Below are 20,324 nucleotides of genomic sequence, written 5' to 3' on the forward strand. Positions count from 1 at the left end.
AGGAAGCCTTACCGTGTGGCTAGTTTGTGGTTGATGACTCCGTTGTCTGTGATGACTTCACTGAGTCGGAGCTCCAGGTGCACTTTTCCCTGCAGAAATAGCAAGGATACATGCTTTTAGTTTAAGCAAAAGTTACAATTGTCAAACCACTCAAAGTATTTCAAAGATTATTTCAATACTATACCTTTAATTTAACGTTATAACTATTAGGTATTTTTTCTGTTATTATTCCAACTTAAAATACATCTCACAATTGTACGTGGTGTACATTGCTGATAATTAAACAGTGATATTTGAATCCACATGGTTTCATTCACCACGTGTGCATAGTACATAGATGGTTAAAAAGATATACATATACTAAATAACACAGATTTCTTCATTGGTTAAATCAACTGAGGAAAAAGGGGATTAAAAGTGACAGTGGCATTCCTCCAATAAGAGAAAATAGTCACAAGGAATTTATTTTCTTCCTGAAGTTATTGAATAAATGACATAATTACAGCGATGTGGTAAAACCATCTAGCAAAGCTCCATTAATTAACAGCATCAGTATGCAAACACGCAGGCATTCCGCTCCATCTGAGCCATTTGAGCAAAGGGAGGGAAACACAGAAGCACGGGGCCAACAATGTGTCTTCTATTGAAAAGAGAAGAGAAACACTATCTTCTGACTTCATTTGATCCATCACACTCTCTTTAGCTCTCATTCTCTCACACATCCTTCCGCTCGACGCCTCGCTGGATGAATGTGTCTCTGTTTCAGTGTGCTGCTCCAGGGCGACACACACCCATCTGTCTGCAGATGTTACCATTGCATTCACTGTGTTTAGAATTCTCTATGAGAGCATCTGTGAGGAACTACTAGGGTGCGTATGAGTGGCTGTGGGTGTACTCCTGACTGTGCATACATCTGTGTGGGTGAGCCAGACAGTTGAATAGTGAATAGCGGAACAGTAATGCTTGTGGGACAACCACTGGAAGCTAAATCCTGAAAAACAACAAGGACACCAACATATCTAGAACACCACATGGTGCAGATTGTCTTAATATATGGTGGGAAACATTTTTACCACTCATCTTGAGATGGGCATAGTTTGTGAACAGTACTGACGAGAAAAAAAGATAGTAAGGTCAAACCCTTTGGGGCAGGTCAGTATTTCCTTAGTCTGGTTTTTGGTGTTGCTCAACAATGAGTCACGGCAACAGGAAGTTTTCGTCAGCTACACTGATGGCATGCCACTGTGTCACAAAGAAGCATTTCCTTAGTCTTGACATCTGACAGAGGCAGACTGATCTACTGTAAATGTCCTTCACTCACCGCTTTGGAACACACTGGTGTGTCAATGTAAGCTGACACCAAACATATTTGTATTCAATTGAACTAAAATAGCATTAGAATGTAGATTTGGGAAATTAAAAAAAGCTCAAACGCGTGGACCATCAAGCCAATTTTTGTTTTGAATGTGAGAGTAGTTAAGGAAATGTTACAACGTTTAAATATTAACTGACAAGCATGAAAAGGTCAAAAGAGGTTAACGGTGGATTCAGGCCTTATTGGGATTTCTAGAAGTTTAAATATATATTTATTTAAATAATACCCCTTGCCATCCACATTAACCGATTGTTTAGGAATCCCCTTTTGGGATATTGTTAAACATAATTTCATCTAAAACTCCCTCAACTCGTGTACAAGGTCGACATCTACCAAGGACTTATGGAATGGAAGCGATATAAAATGTCAAGTCGACCTCTTTTGGCACTAATCAAAGAAACTTCTCTAGTTCTCTTTGAATGCAGCAAACTCACATTGCGCATGGAGACATTTCTACAGAAAAGATCCGCGTTCTGTGCATGGCAAATTTTCACTGTTCTCAGTCAGTGTGACAATAGGCAGTAAGCGGCTATCATTATTAAAACCAGAATGAGCTGGTAAAAATCTCTGATGGCTTAAATATGCCCATTGAAATCATGTATCTAGCCTCATTCCCAATCAATGCCACTCTCCATCATAGTTCTCTGGCTGTCAGTGCTATGGTTTTTGAATCTGTATTAATAACAATGATGAGTTTAACGACTTGACCAAACACCAACAATTCTATTTTTATGTTAGGGTTTCACGTGGTGTGCGGCTTAGGATCCAAATGCAGCGAAGCAGGGGGAAACGGGTAGAGAGGGTGCATTAGCGTAACTTCAATAACATAGACTTATTCACAGAGACAACAAAGCCTTAAATACAAAAACTGGGGAAAGTTAAAATAACAACTAAGACAAAGGAACCAAACATTAAGTGTAAAACACAGGGGGAACAAGGAGCAGTGGACGTGAATGTAGGACAGTTACAGGACTAAACAGTGCAAGGTAGAAACAGGCATGAACACCAGGCGGTCCGACAAGAACTCAAAAATACACAGGGTTTAAATAGACAGACATGGGTTGAGGAGATAATTAGAACACATGGGTGACACGAGGGGCAGTGAGCAGGAGACACCAGGGCCGGGGAAACAACAGGTGAACTCAATGGGCAATCACAAGGACTGGTCACACAGGGGAAAAACCCCAACTAAAACACGATTGAACCCTACCTAATATTTTACTTCTTGCAATCCCCCCCTTAGATTTGGAATTAGAGTTTGTGCATTTTCTCACTCTGTACTGACCTGCACCTCTGAGTCAGCGCAGACAGGTTGGAGCTGGAACCAGGTGTCTTTCCCGTGATATTTTTGCAGGTCTTCTTTCTTCACTGCAACCTTACCTACACAGATCATTACATATCAGAAACAACAAATGAGAAAAATAAATAAAGCAATCATCAAAATTAGAAATAAGTTTAACGATCAATGATCTTAAGTTTTTACAATCGTACTGCGCTGATCTCAATCACCACAAACACACAGAATGTTGGTGTTCAAATAATGTTTCCATTTTCAATTTCTGTAGTGCAGTATAAAACCACAGACACCAGCTGAACTTATTGACTTCCACTTTCACTAACAGTTATTTACGCATGTACCTAACCAAATATTTTGAAAGTAGTGTATGTCAAAATAGTTATGGTCAAATGTCACAGTGTGAGTAAACTGTTGCAAAATGTGTTGATGTGTGTACATGAGCTCATAAAATGAGAGCACTAATCAACGCGCAAAAAAACGATTCACTTGAAACATTCAGTCATTAATTCATTTTCTGTACCGCTTATCCTCACAAGGGTTGCGGGGGTGCTGGAGCCTATCCCAGCCAACTATGGACAGTAGGCGGGCGAACTGGTGGCTAGCCAATCGCAGGGCACAAGGAGACGGCAGTAGACAACCATTCACGCACACACTCATACATAGGGGCAATTTAGAGTGTTTAACTAGACTACCATGCATGTTTCAAATAACTTATGATGTGCTATAGTGACACTATACGAAAGATGTTATGCGACCAACATTGCAGCAGGGGCCACGTCCGCTTGCGTTCACAACTAATGATATTCTATTTAGACTGGTCTATTTGTTCATGCAAATTGATGCTCTTTCATAATTGGATGCTATCATGAAAAGCCATATTTGAGAATTGCACTTGTGTGTGTCATTCATTGGCTTTGCTTAGAATTGAGGGGTAATAGAAGGGGTCAGTGAAGTGCAGCCAAACTCAAATCTCGTAAGCTGTTTCAAAATGGCCAAAGGCCATTAAGCGATGCCGCACTTCACAACTGAACAGGAAGACAATTGTACCTACATATCTTTAATGACTGGCTGGTTGGGTAGGTTAATTCCACTTTAATAAAACATGTTTTTTTCACAATTTTTTGGGGCATTTTACTTACCAATACTTGAGTCCCTTCTGAAGACATCCCTGTCAAATATATAGAAGGAAAGATGTCTGAAGCTACGTGGGATCTCACAATAGAAGTCTTCTCCATAGAACGGACTGCATGAAGACAAGAAAAAACACAGTGAAATGAAGGAAGACCTCACAGCTAAACTAAATCCACCGATTCAGGGTGTCCCCCACCTCGTGCCCAAAGTCAGCTGGGATAGCCTCCATAGGGCATATATGACAAACATTTTCATAAAGGACTTTTAAATATAAAATTAAAGTGTGTTAGTTTTTGGCCCACTCTTGTAGAAGAGGCACCAAGTACAAATTCAAAGATATAGAAGGACCTTAGCATAGATTCAAACATGCAAATATAATTATATTAAAAGTGTATTACATTGTGAAAATTTTAGAGATTGGTATGTCATGGTTGGATGAACAAACCAACCAACCAACCAACCCCTTTCAATTTTCCATTAGTAGGAAATAAATCAATAAATGAACATAAAACATGATGCAGTTCTTCATTCCTTGTACGGTTTAATTGATGGTAACACCTCTATTATTATGATGAAATGTGTGTCTTAATGTAATTTCCTGTCCATACAGAAAAAAAAGAACAGGAAGTAAAAAGAGGCAGGATGTCCTCATACCAGAGAGACTTCTCAACAATCTTTGTTCTGAAGACCTCTTCTTGGTCCAGGTTGACAGTACAGTAACAATCCCTCATCCTGTTGGGCCCTGGGTATGGAGGGATGTTTTTAGCTTCCCCTGCAGAGTGAATGTGAGAAAGCGAATAAAGGTGAGTAAGTACTAGTTGTTATTCAGGAACGCTGAGATAAGCAACAACAATGTGTTTACTCATGCACGGTGCTGTGAGTGATGATTTATTTAAGAACAGGCATGGTAATAAAGCACCCTTATGCAATTGTGTACAGCTGTTTATGATTTAAAAGAAACACATGTGCTCAACACATACATAAATTATCATTACATCATCAAATCCCACAAAATGGTGGTCCCATAAAGTGTCTGCCTTTAAACAGGTCACGCTGTCACGTCAGTGTCTCAGACACACTGAAAAGCAAAATTGGCATTTAAAACAATGAGTGAATGCGGGTATTGCATGTCATCTTTGTGTGTGTTTGATCTGTGAATGAAAGGAAATAAATGGGACACTTCCTTTACCCTCCTCTGTCTGTTCCTCAAAAACACTATGTGACAGTTAGCACACCCTTTCACAAGAATGTGGTTCACCACCCACATTGGTACAGAAGCTTCCACACGCATCCCATTACAGACAAGCACATACAAAGGTGGTGAACCAATTCCATATGAGGAATATTCATTCATTTTCTGAACCGTTTATCCTCACAAGGGCGGGGTGCTGGAGCCTATCCCAGGTAACTATGAGCACCAGATGGGAGACACCCTGAATCAGTGGCCAACCAAATGCAGAGCATAAGAAGAGACGGACAACCATTGACGCCAACCAGCCTACCCTGCATGTTTTTGGGATCTGGGATGAAACTGGACTACCCAGAAAAAACATGTTTTTGGACTTTATTGTTATTTTTATTATTTTTTCCTAGAATAAAGTGTGATTGATTGCACATTCACTCATTAAACGGCAGTGGCGCGCTCATTGTCAGAGTTCACGCAGGGAATACAACATCAAAGAAGAAGAAAAAAAGTATAGAGCAGCATTACCCAGCGAGTCAGGATTTCCCACTGACTGACATTTGGATTTTCCCTTCAAGGGTCACCACAGCAAAATACAATGGAAAATTATTTGACAGGGATGGAAAGATAGGCGGAGAGCAAGACAGATAGTGAGTCAAACATACTAAGTCACCTGAAAGCCAAGAGAAGGAAATATGACGAAGCGTATGTAGCACTTGGCTTTACTGTCGCTGAGAGATGAGGAAACACTGGTATATTTGCTGTGCCAAAAAGGGTTGGCAGCAGAGAGTAGGAAGCCAAATAAATTGTTTAAATAATTTAAAGATCTAACACCCCAATCACGCAAAAAAGCCGCTTGAGTTTTTTTCAGTGAAACATGCCGAATATTTTCAACATCTTATTTTCTTTCGCTTAGCCAAGGTGTGAACAATAAACAGTACAACGACCTTAATAATCATAAGCAACAAAAAGAATTGATGCACATTTAGTCTCTTTTGTTACAGACAAAAAAAATTAAAATGTGTAATATATTCTTAATTTATGTTCACTACTCTTTTCTCTTTTCTCTAGTTTTAACAAGGATACAATCTTTGCAGAGGTGTACTTTGAATTTTAAACAAAAATTATACTATTTACAGTGGCAGCAAAGTTTAATTCATCCTTGGGGGATTTGCTGAACTATAATAAACTGCAATGTTTTGCTCGTCAGGGGAAGGGGAGAAAATGGACATTTCACCCTGTATAACAGGCTGTAAAACAGCGAACAGATTCTCTCTGTGAAAGGACCTGATTTGTGAACTAGTTTATCACTAAATGCATACTTTAGATATCAAATCATTTTTGCACTTCCAATTGCTTTTCCAGTGGGAATATTACAGAACATTTTATTAACATACTCGTATTTCAAGTGAGTAGCAGTATATTGACTGCTTCTGCACTCACTGTGACAGTTTGAAGCTATGTGTGACTAATCAAACTGGTCAAGAATCACTTAAAGATACTTAACACTGTTAGGATGAAATGGGTTTAAATTTATCCCCTCGTCAGATTGCCATGCAACTGTGTCAAATACATTTGCAAAGATGAATTCTCCAGATTCCCAGTAGAAGACCAAAACCAGAAACTAATATATTCTTCATAAATGATAAATAAAACACATTTCTGCAATGCAAAACAGGCAGAGTGCATCCCTTAGTCGATGGGCTCACCACCCGTGGGACGAAGGGAGTCAGTTGCGTAGCACACTGGTATGGCGTGGACAATTACCTGCCAAGAAGTCATACATTGTAATACTCCAAGAGAAAATTTTAATATTATGAGATTAATATTGAAATATCATGAACAATAAGTCCATATTGTAATATTATAAGATTCAAATTGTAATATTATAAGATTCAAATTGTAATATTATAAGATTCAAATTGTAATATTATAAGATTCAAATTGTAATATTCAAGATTAAAGTCGTTCTGTTGCTTATTTTTAATTTAATGTGAACCAGAAGTTGTTCGGTTTCACTGGCATTAACTTTTGGCGACGTAAAGTCTGTGTGACTACAGAACTGCTTTTCGCAAAATATTAATAGACTAAAGTAATGTTGGGAGAAAAAGTCATAAAATTGTGAGAATAAAGTAATTTTTACGTCACATGATCTGACTTTTGGCGACGTAAGGTCAGTGTGAAAAAAAAAAACGAAAGTGAAAGACTTTTCAGCTTTTCAATACAAAAAGTGTGCCACAGCTCAAAACTGTTAGGAAACACTGTCCTAATGGATATCTCATTAATGGTGAAAGGCAAAGAGTATCCATTTTCAAACGCGCCTATCTTATTCAGGGTCGCAGGTTCCTGGAGCCTATCTCATCTGACATGGGTCGAAAAGCAGACAGCACACTAAACTAGTCGCCTGTCAGTTGCTGAACTTGCACCTAAGTCAGACGAACTTACCACTTGATTACACAATCACCGTCCGAAGCAAAGAACAACACTGCACATGCGAACTGCAGGGTGAATGCTTTCGTACCACCAATGTACACCCCTTCTAATGAAGCATAACAACATCAGGTTCCAAAACTAAAACGGAAAAAAATATACAAACTGCAAAGGGACGGAGGTATGATGATGAACTCCCAAAGGAGTCTGTTACAATGCAACCTAAGCCAATGTGAGACACTCTGGGGGCTGCGTCATACATCACAGTACACCATAACAACAATCGTTCACTCATGAAAAAGACACCCGAGTGCTAAAATGGGAGTCCTGCCGCACTCTGCAAACAAAATATTTTATTCCAACAAAGCTTTTCTTTGGCAGCTAAGTGACGGTATGGCATATTTTCTTTGTAGGCTTTTTTCTCTTCATTTATTAGATCCCTCAAACCCAATTCCCTCTTTGTTTGTTTATCCTTTCACATTCATTTTTCATTAGCAATAATTCCTCATTTCCATTTACTACCTTGCAAAATGTGTTTTCCTCTCATCCATGACCCAAAATATGCCTTGACCACATAGCAGAATCAAGGTTAGCTTTGTAACAAAACCATTGTGGAATTACAGGTAGTTGTTTTTTTTTTGTTGGCGTTTAATGACTTGGACCAAAAATAGCAAAGTGAAAGCACAGAGAATGAGTACACCATTAAACACATTCCAAGAATTGTTCTTCTAGAATAATACGTCTATGTCTCAAACGCTTAGCAACTTTATCACTTTCCTGAAACTCAGTGCATATTTGGCCCTGTGCTTTATTATATTTATTGATTCATATGGTATATATGGGGGGTGGCGAACAAGTTAGATACAAAGAGCAAACATTTTCAACTTTTGAGAGTCAAAGAGATACACCACGCAATGACCTGCCAAAACAGACAGCCACACAAAAACACACAATTAAAACCATATTATTCACCATCACATTTTCTTCCCCTTTTATTTGTTTTAATGGGCCCGTATGAATTTGAGTGTGTATATACAAAATATGATAGGAAACAAAGAGCTGCATTCATTTTGGCCAGAAGCCGCATGCGGCTCGAGAGCCCTGTGTTTGCCGCCCCTGGTATATACAACTTGCAGCAATGCTAGCGATGTTATTTGGATTTTTTTATTCACTCAAAATCATTTGACTGGTCTATCTGACTGTCTACCATTATAAAAAACAATCAACTCATCCTTTCTTTTTTTGCCTTCTAATCTCCTTTCGCATTGTTGCTTTTATGTCATTCCCTTGTTTTCAATCTCCTGTTAAAAATAAGATGAAACCTTGTTTATCTTTTTTTTAAATCACCCCCACCCTTTCTTTCTCTAAAGGGGTTGAAATTCATTTTCTTTCCACAATATTTAAAACAAGCTGAAAGAAAAGAAAACAGCTTTTTTCTGTCACCATCCAAAGCTACCTCATCTGTGTTGCTGTCCTTCGAGAATATATTGCCTTAGTATGAGAAAAAAAGAGACTTCTCTTGGAAGCTATGTATAAATTGAACAGGAAGACCACACGTGACAGAAAAAAGAAACAACTAACAGAAATACCCGCAAAATTGAAACTGTAGGTCATCGCTTCATCTAATTAGAGTTCTACAGAGTGCAAGGGGTGAATGTTAGACGCTTGAAAGCACAAATGATTCGAGCAAAGGCTTCAAAATGTGTTGCTTTGTTGATCTTCTCACTCAGTGGCATGTACAGTGACAGCAAGGTGAACTTATTCAAATCTCTGGGGACGTGAACACACTCAAGAATATGCAGCCATGAATATTTTCAGTTGCTTTTCACCAAACTAACATGCCATGAGCTTAAGAAAACAATGAGAAAATGTACTGTATGTGAGAAAATCACTAGCAGAAGACTTAGGGAGAACACCAACTGTCGAAGAGAAAAAAGGAAAGAGGGGAGTGCAGTTAGCATTGGAGAATTCTACAAGAGGAAATGAGATGAGGAGAAAGGAATTTCAACTGGATCCAAGATGTATTTTGAAAGCAACTAAAAACACACAAAAAATAGTTAAGACCCAGATTATGTCAAAACATAAGATTTTTTTTAATCATTGCAATCAGTAAGGCCAAATGTTGCTCATAGTGATTCTACAATATAGCTGTTATAATAGTTGTTCCAGGCATGTCCCACCAAGAGGAGGCCCCGGGGACATCCCACACGCTGGAGATACTTTAGACTAGCCTCGGAATGCCATGGGATACTCCTGGAGGAGCTGGAGTGAATGGTTGGGAAGAGGGAAGTCTGGGTTTAACCTGCTACCCTGTGACCCGAATAAGAAGAACAAAAGGGATGGCTGGATTTTGGTGGGCGGGTTGACTTTTTGGGTTATATTTCACTACTTAATGTCAAAGAATATTGCCATGCTGACACTATGGTATAAGTCTTGTAGAAACATCCATTCTGAGAGTCTAACTGGTTCTTTCGCTGAACTCTTGATGTGACAATTACACTCATGCAACTTTTTTATTATTAAAGGTTTCTTGACATCCTCTTACTTCGAATCCGCATGCAAGCAAAGACACTCAAGGTGTTTATTTAAGGAAAACAAGAATGGCACACAACATTCGTGACTAATCACTATGAGGTTCTCCAATTTGTGGCTTAGGCTCACCAATTTAGGCCAAAGTTTCCTTGTGTCCTACAGTTTAATGTTGTTTGTGTTTTTTCCAATCATTTTGACATTGGTGTTTTCTGCTATTTTATATATATTTTTTAAATCTTTTTTGAAATCTCCTACAGTACAGGTTGTTTGAAACGTTAGTTATTGGCAGTGTTAATCGACAAATCAGCCAACATGGATTAGTGACTTTAGTCACTTGGTTGATACTTAATCCTGAGGTGACTCCAGGGCTAAGAAAATTATATAGTCACACAATCCCAGTAATGTCTTTTCCAAACGAGCCGTGAAGTGAAACCTTGGCTGCCAGCGTTTTTTCTTTTTGTTGTTGTTGAACATAGGACACCCTGACGTGTCTTATTTACACAAAGAAAGACACAATTCTCAAGAATTACAACAAAGGAATTCCAGAGCAATGAGAGAGGGTACAGAGTCACCAACAACGTTGAGGTTATGAAGAGCCGTTAATGTTTTGAAATGTTATGGATAAACTGAGAAGACTGTATTACCTCTCATATCGTCACTAGAATCATTCCGTTAATGTCGGTGTCATTCCAAGTCATGCAAAGTATTCGACTGCAAATCTACCATAGTTCTAAAACCAATAATTTGGTTGGGAACCGTATGATTATGGTTCCCATGAATATCCATTTAATGTTAATTTGTAATGGCAGAAGTAAAAGTTCTGTGTGGTTTTTTTTTACAAAATATCGAGTGCTTTATTATAACAATATGCAGGCCCGATACATCTAATTTACAGTGCAACTTTGATCGCTTGCTTGCTATTTTGCTAAAAATGTCTGGCTTTAAACAGGACCTCTTACAATGTACTATGCCTTTGTTTGATGTATTGAAAATGTTGTGTTTTTCAGCCCTTTTAAGTAGCAATGGGAACCTTATCCAAAACATATGCCAAATGTGTTGGATTTTTTTACTTACAGTTAATAACTGCTCATAAAGCACACCATAGTCTTTTCGAAAATAAAGAGCATTGGGTTACTGATCAAACTCATTCCAATGTCGTGCTAGCAGCAGCTAATGTTCACACCAATCTGGTAAGACTCAATGGAAAAGTTCAGTGAGACAAAAATACACAACCACAAACATGCACTCAAACATACTTGTGCAAAGATCTTCTGCAAATTCACTAAATATGGGCGGGTTTAAATCTGAGGATGTAAGGGTATTCAATTATTTTCTAGGCATCTAAATAGGGACTTTTAAAAAAGTAAGATGTTGAAGATGGTGAAATCTTGGAAATCGCCAGAATACAGATAAGCAGACATGCTATGGTTTGCAAAAGCACAAGATCAGTTTCTGTGGAGGAAGTTCTATGAGGTTTGGGGCAACCTTTTGTTATATTTGAGAGATACAGTTCCATCTTATTCACGACACTATCATGCTTGTTATGACACTGCGAACAGTTAGAGGTCACCCCAGGGTGGGATTCCCTCTCTGATAGGGCATTTGAAGGGCAACACTATGGAGCAGTGCAACGCAAACCCTTTGTTTACCCCTTCAGAAAGTGCATGCTGGACCTACTGTGGCAATTTCCCACTATTCCAAGTACTGTTTTCACAGTGCAAATAGATTACTGATGAAGAGGTGCTGTACCAGACCCGGATTATTCCAGCAGGCTACCGCTGGCAAAACCGAAACACTGACTGTGTCTAAACAGTCAACACAAATGTTTACACTAAACTTCTGCACTTCCCAGATAACTAGCTTTCTAGGACAAAGCAGCTCAATACATTAAGATATTATAACTGAAATACAAGTCTTTCGATGAATGAGAGACGGACTTCTACACTAGCGTTCATTAGTTGTTCCATGCCTCCTATTCAGTCGTAACAGGGGGAGATTTGGTAACCTCTGTTGGACAGCTGTGTAGGGGGTGGGGCAGGGGAGTCGAAAGGTTTCTGTCGATAGAAAGATACTTTTTTTTCCTACTAGGAAGGTTGTAATTCCAATTTTTTAGCACATTACTTCTTCATGCCCAAAACATCCAGTTTTTCCACTGTGCTGTGTTTCCATAGAATACCAAATGAAACCTGAACTGTTAAGATTGTATGCAATTACAATAACAGCACTGAAACGCACCAACTGGATTAATGACACACAGAGTTGTTAAATTGTATCGGGCATCTAACCCTAATCCTGCTCTACAATCAAAATATAGGTATTTGTGGGGATTTGTGCCAAAGTCAGATGTATAGTATCTGGTTTACACTGAATGTAAGCATCTGTTTACGCTCATTATTTCACCTGATTTTAATCCACCCTGAATACTTTTAAACTTTGTTTATTTTAATGATTTGCCAACTATTTAGATTCAGTGTTGCAGCAGTTATTTTCCTGACAAACTGCATGCTCCAGTGGGTATTTGTCTCCCAAGGAATCAACAACAAAAAAGTGTTGATTCCGTGGAAACCAATCTTCTGATGAGACAGATTCTTGATTCTTCATCTTGAAAGTTGTTTTTCCAGATGGCTTTAAAGAAACATCTAAAATGACCAGTAATAAAGCAAATTAATGCAATAATATTTTTAATAAAATCATTTGCAATACCAAAATACTCTCAATAAATTTAGTTGTAAATTTATAAACATCAATATTGTCTTGCCACACTGGAGCAGATTAATTTCCATTACTTAGACCTGGGCAACATTCACAGTCATACGTATGGGCAATTTAGAGTGTTCAACCAGCCTACCAGGCATGTTTTTAGAATCTAGAAGGAAACTGAAGTACCCAGATGAAAACCCACGCAATCCCTGGGAGGACATGCAAACTCCACCGTTGGATTGAACCTTCAATCTCAGAACTGTGAGGTCGACGCGCTAACCCCTCAGCCACCAGATCACGATGTTTAACCAATAATAATTAAAATAAATAAATGTATTAAATCATGCCATATCCATGTAGTGATATAATGATAGATTTTTTCCATCTCACAAAGCACTGAAAACTTGGAACGGCAACAATTGCTCTCAACACAAAAGTGTGAAGAAGTGAGTAGGAAACTTCGAACCCTTGACCCACCATCTACAATTTCCCGTCCAGTCACTACAAATTACTTGGTCACCTATTCTACATACAAGCCACTGATTTATACCAAACAGTCCCCTAGGGGAAAATCAGACAAACTTCACCTTGAATAGGTTGTCTAAACGAACCAAAACAAAACAAATCAAGACAAAAGCTAATAAAAAAGAAAATACCCTTAAAGTGCAGGTCTACTTTTTTGGGTTTAGCCGTGCTATGTAGTTCACTATTTCCCCAAATGTAGAACCAAAACTGGTGCAATCCACTCATCTAAACCAGCACGTGACTGGCAAACACAAAAATGCAAAGAGAAAACCATTACAACCTCACTAATTTGAGTTTACAGTGCTTCTGCACTGGTTTGAGTGTTATTCAAGTTTCTAGTATGCATCAAAGCTCTCTTGTCTTTCAATTGTCAAACTGTTATAGAAAAGAGAAGTCAAATGCATGTGTTATAGTTAATTAGTGCAAAGTTTCACCTCCAGCTATGCCACTGAGAATTCCACTCCATGTCGAAGCACTGACAGACAAAATGCAGCCCACTCCTGTATGTCACTCTGTGTCCCACCACATCTGCAACCTATTAGTTGATGCCATGCAGGAAAAAACACAATTCTTCTGTAGTCTAGTGCAGCCAATCAGGAAGTGAATTGGGGGGTAGTTTCCTGTTTCCTGTTTCACAGACAGTATGGACTCCCACTCCCACTATCCTTGCTTAGTTTTCAAAAGTCATGTGTTCCTCCAGTAAACTTGGGGGAGTCATCATCTGACAGAATGTCCCAATAGTGAATTGCCTCCTAAACAAACATGTCCAAGTCTTGAGTCATCGTCTGAATAAATGTCAAAAAGACCAAACGGCGTGATGCAAGGGCTACACAGCCCGGTAAGCATCACACAACATGACGGCTAATTATGCATACCTGTCAACTTATAAGTTTTTCCCGTATTTTGTTTTTTTTATCATTTCAAATTGTGTGCACTGTATAACAACTTTTGTACGGGATTTTTTTCAAGTACGTTTTTTTGTAAAACCGATCTCGTTTTACCCATTTCGCCTCTAATCCGGTTCGTCTCGGTCACTTGTAGCAGACGAAGACGTCATCGTCGACTGCTAATATTGTCATGCTTTAAGCATGATATGCACATTCCTCTTACACACGCCCGCCTCTTCACTATATAAATAAATAGCGAGTCAGCAAGCAATGTACCCAGACAGTCAAGCTGTCAGCGCCATACAGCGACATCTACAGAATCTTGAATTTAGTACATACTGATTGGGCACCCTGCCCACTTTGGAGAACATTTTAGACTTTTAAGTGCACCCTAAGTGAGTAAATATGTGCCGCGTTGCATATGGGCCTTTTTTAAATATCTTAATAAGGGGAATTGCAATCATTAATAAGGGGAGTAATTGGCTGAGGTTGACAGGTATGGATTATGTTGGATAAACTCTGCTGTCATCAGAGCATGATATTACAGGTGGATCTAACAGAGCCTGAGATTGGAATAACAAGAAATTGCCATTAAAAAGTTGTAAATATTAAGTCATAATGGTAATCTATTTTTCTGACAGAAATAATTGAAGGAGATTATCCAAGCAGCATTCCATCAAAATAAAGACATGCACCCATCAATGCATACTTGATGATCAATGTTGTGTTTCTCACATAGAAAAGAATGCATTTCACAAGTGCTGTCTAATATCCATTTAACTGTTTCTGCTGTATCTGTGTTTGTGCGTCTGTATGTGTAAGGGTGCATGTCATGATTTAATTTTTTTTTATATGTATTGTTCCTTCCTTCTGTCGCACGTTTGAAAACAAAACAATCCGAAGAGCACAGCCAGAATAGATAGGGTGCCAGATGTCAGCGAGATTGTTCCTTATTGACCAGGAATAACAATTAGAGCACACACAGGAAATGAGTGTGCTGTTGAATACATTTGAAAAGACCACAAAAAAATAAATCAAAGCATCCCTGCCAAGTAACATTTAATATATAACGCACATGAATTACCCATGTAAATCGCAGGGTGGATTTTATTAAAATAATTTGAATGTTTTTCAAGCAAAAAAGCAACATTAAAGGTTTGTGGGTTATTTACTATTTGAAACATGATAATCACAATAAATATGAGGTGGGTAGGCTTTCACTAGTAATTTCAACTTATTTAGTAAAACAGCAAACGTATTAATGCATTGGAAATTAATATATTAATCATTATATTTAAAAACACAAGTTTGTTTACAGACTTGTATTAGAGAAGACAGTATATATTCCTAATTATACTGTTATTATCGATTATAACCTATTATACACAGCTTTGCGATCCACATGTAGTCATGGGGCAAATATGCTTCATGTGGTGGAATGATGGTTTCTAAAAGGGGTCAAGAAAGCTCTAACTGAGCTTTCACTCTTGATGCATTCACCATTAATGGCTTCATTCATAACAAATACGGTGCATGCACTTACATGTCTCTTGGAAACCAGGATATCCACTGGAGACATCTAAATATAGCACACAGCCCCAACAATCAATGACTAGATTGTGGTGGATGTGTAGGAATGGAGATCGCTACAATGACCATTGAACGATTAAACGTAATGTGGAAAAATGTAATAAGCATGTAAATGCAGGCATTGCAACGGTACACGAGATGAATCCTGTGCGCCAGCCAGCTGCTAGATTCCCACAGTACCCAGACAGGGCTGTTTATAACTATTTTTTCCAGCGCATGGTCGTTTCTTGTACAGTTTCTACACAGAAACGCATGCGATTTGAATTAGAATAACACTAACAAGACAGATCTGCCCCGCGCCTCCAGCCCTCGGTGCCTGTCTGGCCCATTAATAAGGAGCCATCTATCGAAGCGCTCCGATTGGGGGTAGGGAATCTTTCCTCTCCCCCCCTCTTACCTATTTTTATTTTAACGCTCTGAAAAACCCGCAGACCTTCTTCTTCTACCGCCATGCTCTGGCCGTCTTTGAGTTCCTTCTAGCCGGTAAAGAACAGTGTCGTTCCTCCACGCTGGTCGCTCGCAGCCTCTCCAGCAATGGGATATTCCAGAGGTTTTGCACATCTATGCAAACATAGCAGCTATCGCTCTCCCAAATCGAGCACTGTGTCGTTGACTGAGTGAGAGAACAAGGAGGACCGCTACGGGTCCGTCACGCAGCAGCCGCAGCAGCGGCGGAGGCGGCGGGGGCGTGGCATCCTTGAGCCCCGCCCACATAGGGGTAGCGATGGAAGGGCAGTCAGTGGACAGTTATAACAACCCTGCACATTGGAATAGCATACCTGTCAACCTCGGCCAATTGCTACCCTTATCATACCTGTCAACCTCTGCCGATAACTGCCCTCATAAATGATTATGATTCCCCTTACAAACCCCCCAAAAACCTTACAAACACCGTACGACTCGTACGGTGTTTGTAAGGTTTTTGGGGGGTTTGTAAGGGGAATCATAATCATTTATAAGGGCAGTTATCGGCAGAGGTTGACAGGTATGCGGCTTATTAATGATTGCAATTCCCCTTATTAAGATATAAAAAGTATAAACGTATAAACGCAACGCGGCACCTATTTACTCACATAGGGCGCACTTAAAGTCTAAAATGTTCTCCAAAGTGGACGGCGTGCCCAATCAGTATGCACTAAATTCAAGATTCTGTAGATGTCGTAGTATGACGCTGACAGCTTGACTGTCTTGGTACATTGCTTGCTGACGCGCTATATTTATATAGTGAAAAGGTGGTCGTGTGAAAGGGGAATGGCGCATATCGCCCTTACAGCATGACAATATTACCAGTTGACAATGGCGTTTTTGTTTGCTACCAGTGACTGAGACGATCCGGATTAGACCCGGAATGGGGAAAACGAGATCGGTTTTACAAAAATCGTACTTGAATAAAATCCCGTATAAAAGTTGTTATACGGCATACACAATTTGAAATGATCAAAAAACATGTAAAATACGGGAAACTCTTATAGGTTCATGGGATCTGCTATTGAAATTCGGACATAGAAACACTATCATTGTATCAGGCGAGGCAAACGCACTCAACAGTCTGTATTAAATTTGGGTATGTGTGTAATCAAGAAAATAATATACACAGTCGTACCTCTATTTACGAATTCCTAGGTATGTAGGTATTTTCAGGTATCGAAACCCTTTGATATATCCCAGCATACCAAAATAACAATTTCAAAATAAAATAATAAGCGGCATGGGTTTGTTCGCAGGTTGGTCCTCACTGTGTGGTGCTTGCATGTTGTCCCCGGGCTTGCGAGGGTTTTCTCCGGGTACTCCGGTTTCTTTCCACATTCCAAAAACATGCATGTAGGCTGGTTTAACACTAGCTGGGATAGGCTCCAGCACCCCCCGTGACCCTTGTGAGGATAAGCGTTTCAGAAAATGAACGAATGATTAAATATACATAAAAAGTAGACGTCTATGAGGATTCCATTCCTTAAGCAGAAACAAAATGGTAGATACTGAAATCCATTGCAACAAAAGTAACTGACATTTTCACCTCAAAATGACATCGTCACTGCCATCACTAGCAGTGGATGTGCAGCTAAAATTGATTCTAAAACGGCAAAAGATAAATAAACAAAATTTTAAAAAAAGCCTCCCCTGCCTCAGCATTAAATCCCCCAGGAAGTTGTGCCCCACTATTAAACAAGGACTGGGTTAATGGAGAGTGTGGTTTGTAGCAATCTTGACCTGCACTGGATCAGTTCAAAGCTGTCCCATCCTATGAAAAGTCGATTAAGCATTTAGTTGATACCTTTGATACCCAATTTAAGTTCCAAGTATTAGGAAGCTATTTGTCGCATTTAGTTAGACAATTAACCCTGATGGGAAGCTCTTAGTGGGTTATTATTCAACTTAAATAAATTATGTTGTAGTTGTTAACTAGTGACATTTTAATTATGCAACCTCTCCCACCAGGAGCATGCAGTTGTCACGATCTGAATGCAGTTTTGCCTAATTAGTGAGATTAAAAGCATTCGTTCAAAGACCTCACATGCCATACCAAGGAATTAAAATGTTTCTGAAGTGCCTTACTGTCAGTCGCTTTTAGCATTTTTCAAAACATGCTTTAGTTCATGCTTACAGTAACTGTGCAAACAAAAATGATGTCATACAGACCTTGACTTGGAAGCCAAGATATTGAACAAATGCTCAAATTGCTTTCCATATAATCACTAATATCTCCACTATGTTACTAAAAAGATAAGGTGATAGACAGCGCATGGTCGCCGTTTAGTATGAATGTTTGCAAAATGACATCTTATTCATTTTTTGTGAGTGATTGAGGAAGTGACTTATTTACCAAAGTAAAAGCTTTCAACCTGACTGATTCCAACCAACAATCTTTCTCATTGGAGGTGAGAATGCTAACCATTACTACTGCACCTTCGATTTGTCCTGTGAGGGGTCGTACAGGGAATCATCTTTTTCAAAATATTGAATATTTTTTGATTTTACAAGTATAACTTTAAGCCAAAGGTTTGCATTGAAATTTGTATTGTTCGGCCACATATTATCACTAGTAGTAGCATTAGTGGAGTATCTGCTACACTCCATACTTACCCAAGTTACCAATGGGTAAAGTGCCTTATCATTAGTATATACTATATATATATATATATATATATATATATATATATATATATATATATATATATATATATATATATATATATATATATATATATATATATATATATATATATATATATATATATATATATATATATATATATATATATATACATACAATGTAAGTCAAATGTATTTTCCTGACAGAATACTTGGTTTGGGTGGGTGAGGGTGGGGGCACATGGCTAGGCTTTAATCACACCCTTTACAATGCAGAATCATGTTGATGGCTAAATTACATAGACATGGAGCAGCCCATAATTATGTGCTTTTCAGAAAGTGTAATTTTAGCCGTTGGCAAGGTTGGTCACCATGCCCGCATACTTGAATTTAACCCATCGTTGAGCTTTGGCAATGAATGTTTCCTGCATCAATAAGTGAGTGGATTGCATCTGATTGCTATCTCGATCAAATCGATTGCTGGCGTTTTCTAAACAGCAAATCTATTTAAAACTGCATTGAATCAATTTTGAGGGACATTTCTAAGGATGCGTAATGAAAAAAAATCATTTTTTTTAGTGTGTGTTTCCACAGAAGCCTTTCCATTTGTAATACTGGGAAAAGTTATTTCCATATCCATATGAAGCCACTAACAAAATATATGAATATAATCACTGATGCTGGGACAGTGTGTACCATGAATGAAAATGGATACAATCATCATTCCCAACAGACGCTACATTTAACTGAATTAACTCCAAAATTAAGGTTTTTCATGTTCAAAGAAATAAAAAATATTTTATTTGCTAATATTCATTTTGAATTTGATGCCTGGGAACATTTACCATTGGGTTACATCACCTTTCCTTTTAGTTTGGGGCTCCCATTTTGTATTTTTTGCGTCACAAAGTGGCACACATTTTAAATAGGGATTCAGGCTTGCTTTTCTGGCAGGACAAACTAGTATTCACAGTCTTTTGATGTGACGCTTGAGATTGTCTTTCTTAAATAAGCAGTGGCATCCTTGAAAAAGTCATTTCTTGGATGTCATCATATATTGCTCCAAAAGCTATATGCTTGTTAAGATTGAATGGACCCCGTGCAAATCAACCTTGTCATGGGCACCAACACCAACCATAACATCAGTGATGGTTGCATAGTCGAGAGTTAACTTGCATTTGTGGATATAGTGATGAGCTGTATTAACTGATAATTTTTTTTGAGGAGATTCTTAGCCATTGTGCCAGTATCCTTTAAACAATTTTGTCAGTGTTTTTTTTAATGCTGTGCTGCCAGATTTAGCATTAAGTCGTGTAATTTATTGGGATTCATTGCTGGTTGTGTTCTTTCTGATTACATGCAAATGTTTCTTCAGATTCCTTAAATCTTTTGATAATATTATGAATCGTGGACTCACTAAATTTCCTTAAATGGCACGTTCCTACTTGCAATTGGCGGCTTTCAAAATATCCTGTGCTGTATCAACTTCAATAAAGTATTCAGTAGTATAGAACGTGATGAGCCCTGACTAGATATTGGTCCACTATACCTGTTGACCCTGAGATTGGGACTAAAGGGTTGTCT

At 38.6% G+C, this 20,324-nt stretch overlaps 1 protein-coding gene across 3 annotated transcripts in view; it reads right to left on the reverse strand.

The window, feature by feature from the left end:
- The window catches only part of rasa3 (RAS p21 protein activator 3), a 37,210-nt gene that overhangs the window by 14,040 nt on the left and 2,846 nt on the right, over nucleotides 1–20,324 (reverse strand). For 2 of the 3 annotated variants that reach the window (XM_077624273.1, XM_077624264.1), the window contains exons 1-5: nucleotides 16,048–16,308; nucleotides 4,458–4,575; nucleotides 3,812–3,915; nucleotides 2,661–2,755; nucleotides 13–89 (exon numbers count right to left, since the gene is read on the reverse strand). In XM_077624273.1, the coding sequence (XP_077480399.1) occupies nucleotides 13–89; nucleotides 2,661–2,755; nucleotides 3,812–3,915; nucleotides 4,458–4,575; nucleotides 16,048–16,102 (449 nt within the window). In that variant the 5' untranslated portion in view covers nucleotides 16,103–16,308. Of the gene's footprint in view, nucleotides 1–12; nucleotides 90–2,660; nucleotides 2,756–3,811; nucleotides 3,916–4,457; nucleotides 4,576–16,047; nucleotides 16,309–20,324 lie in introns of those variants that run through there. The other variant, XM_077624280.1, reaches the window with a different exon arrangement.

This window comes from Stigmatopora argus, chromosome 2 (genome assembly GCF_051989625.1).
Source record: "Stigmatopora argus isolate UIUO_Sarg chromosome 2, RoL_Sarg_1.0, whole genome shotgun sequence".
Lineage (NCBI taxonomy): Eukaryota > Metazoa > Chordata > Actinopteri > Syngnathiformes > Syngnathidae > Stigmatopora > Stigmatopora argus.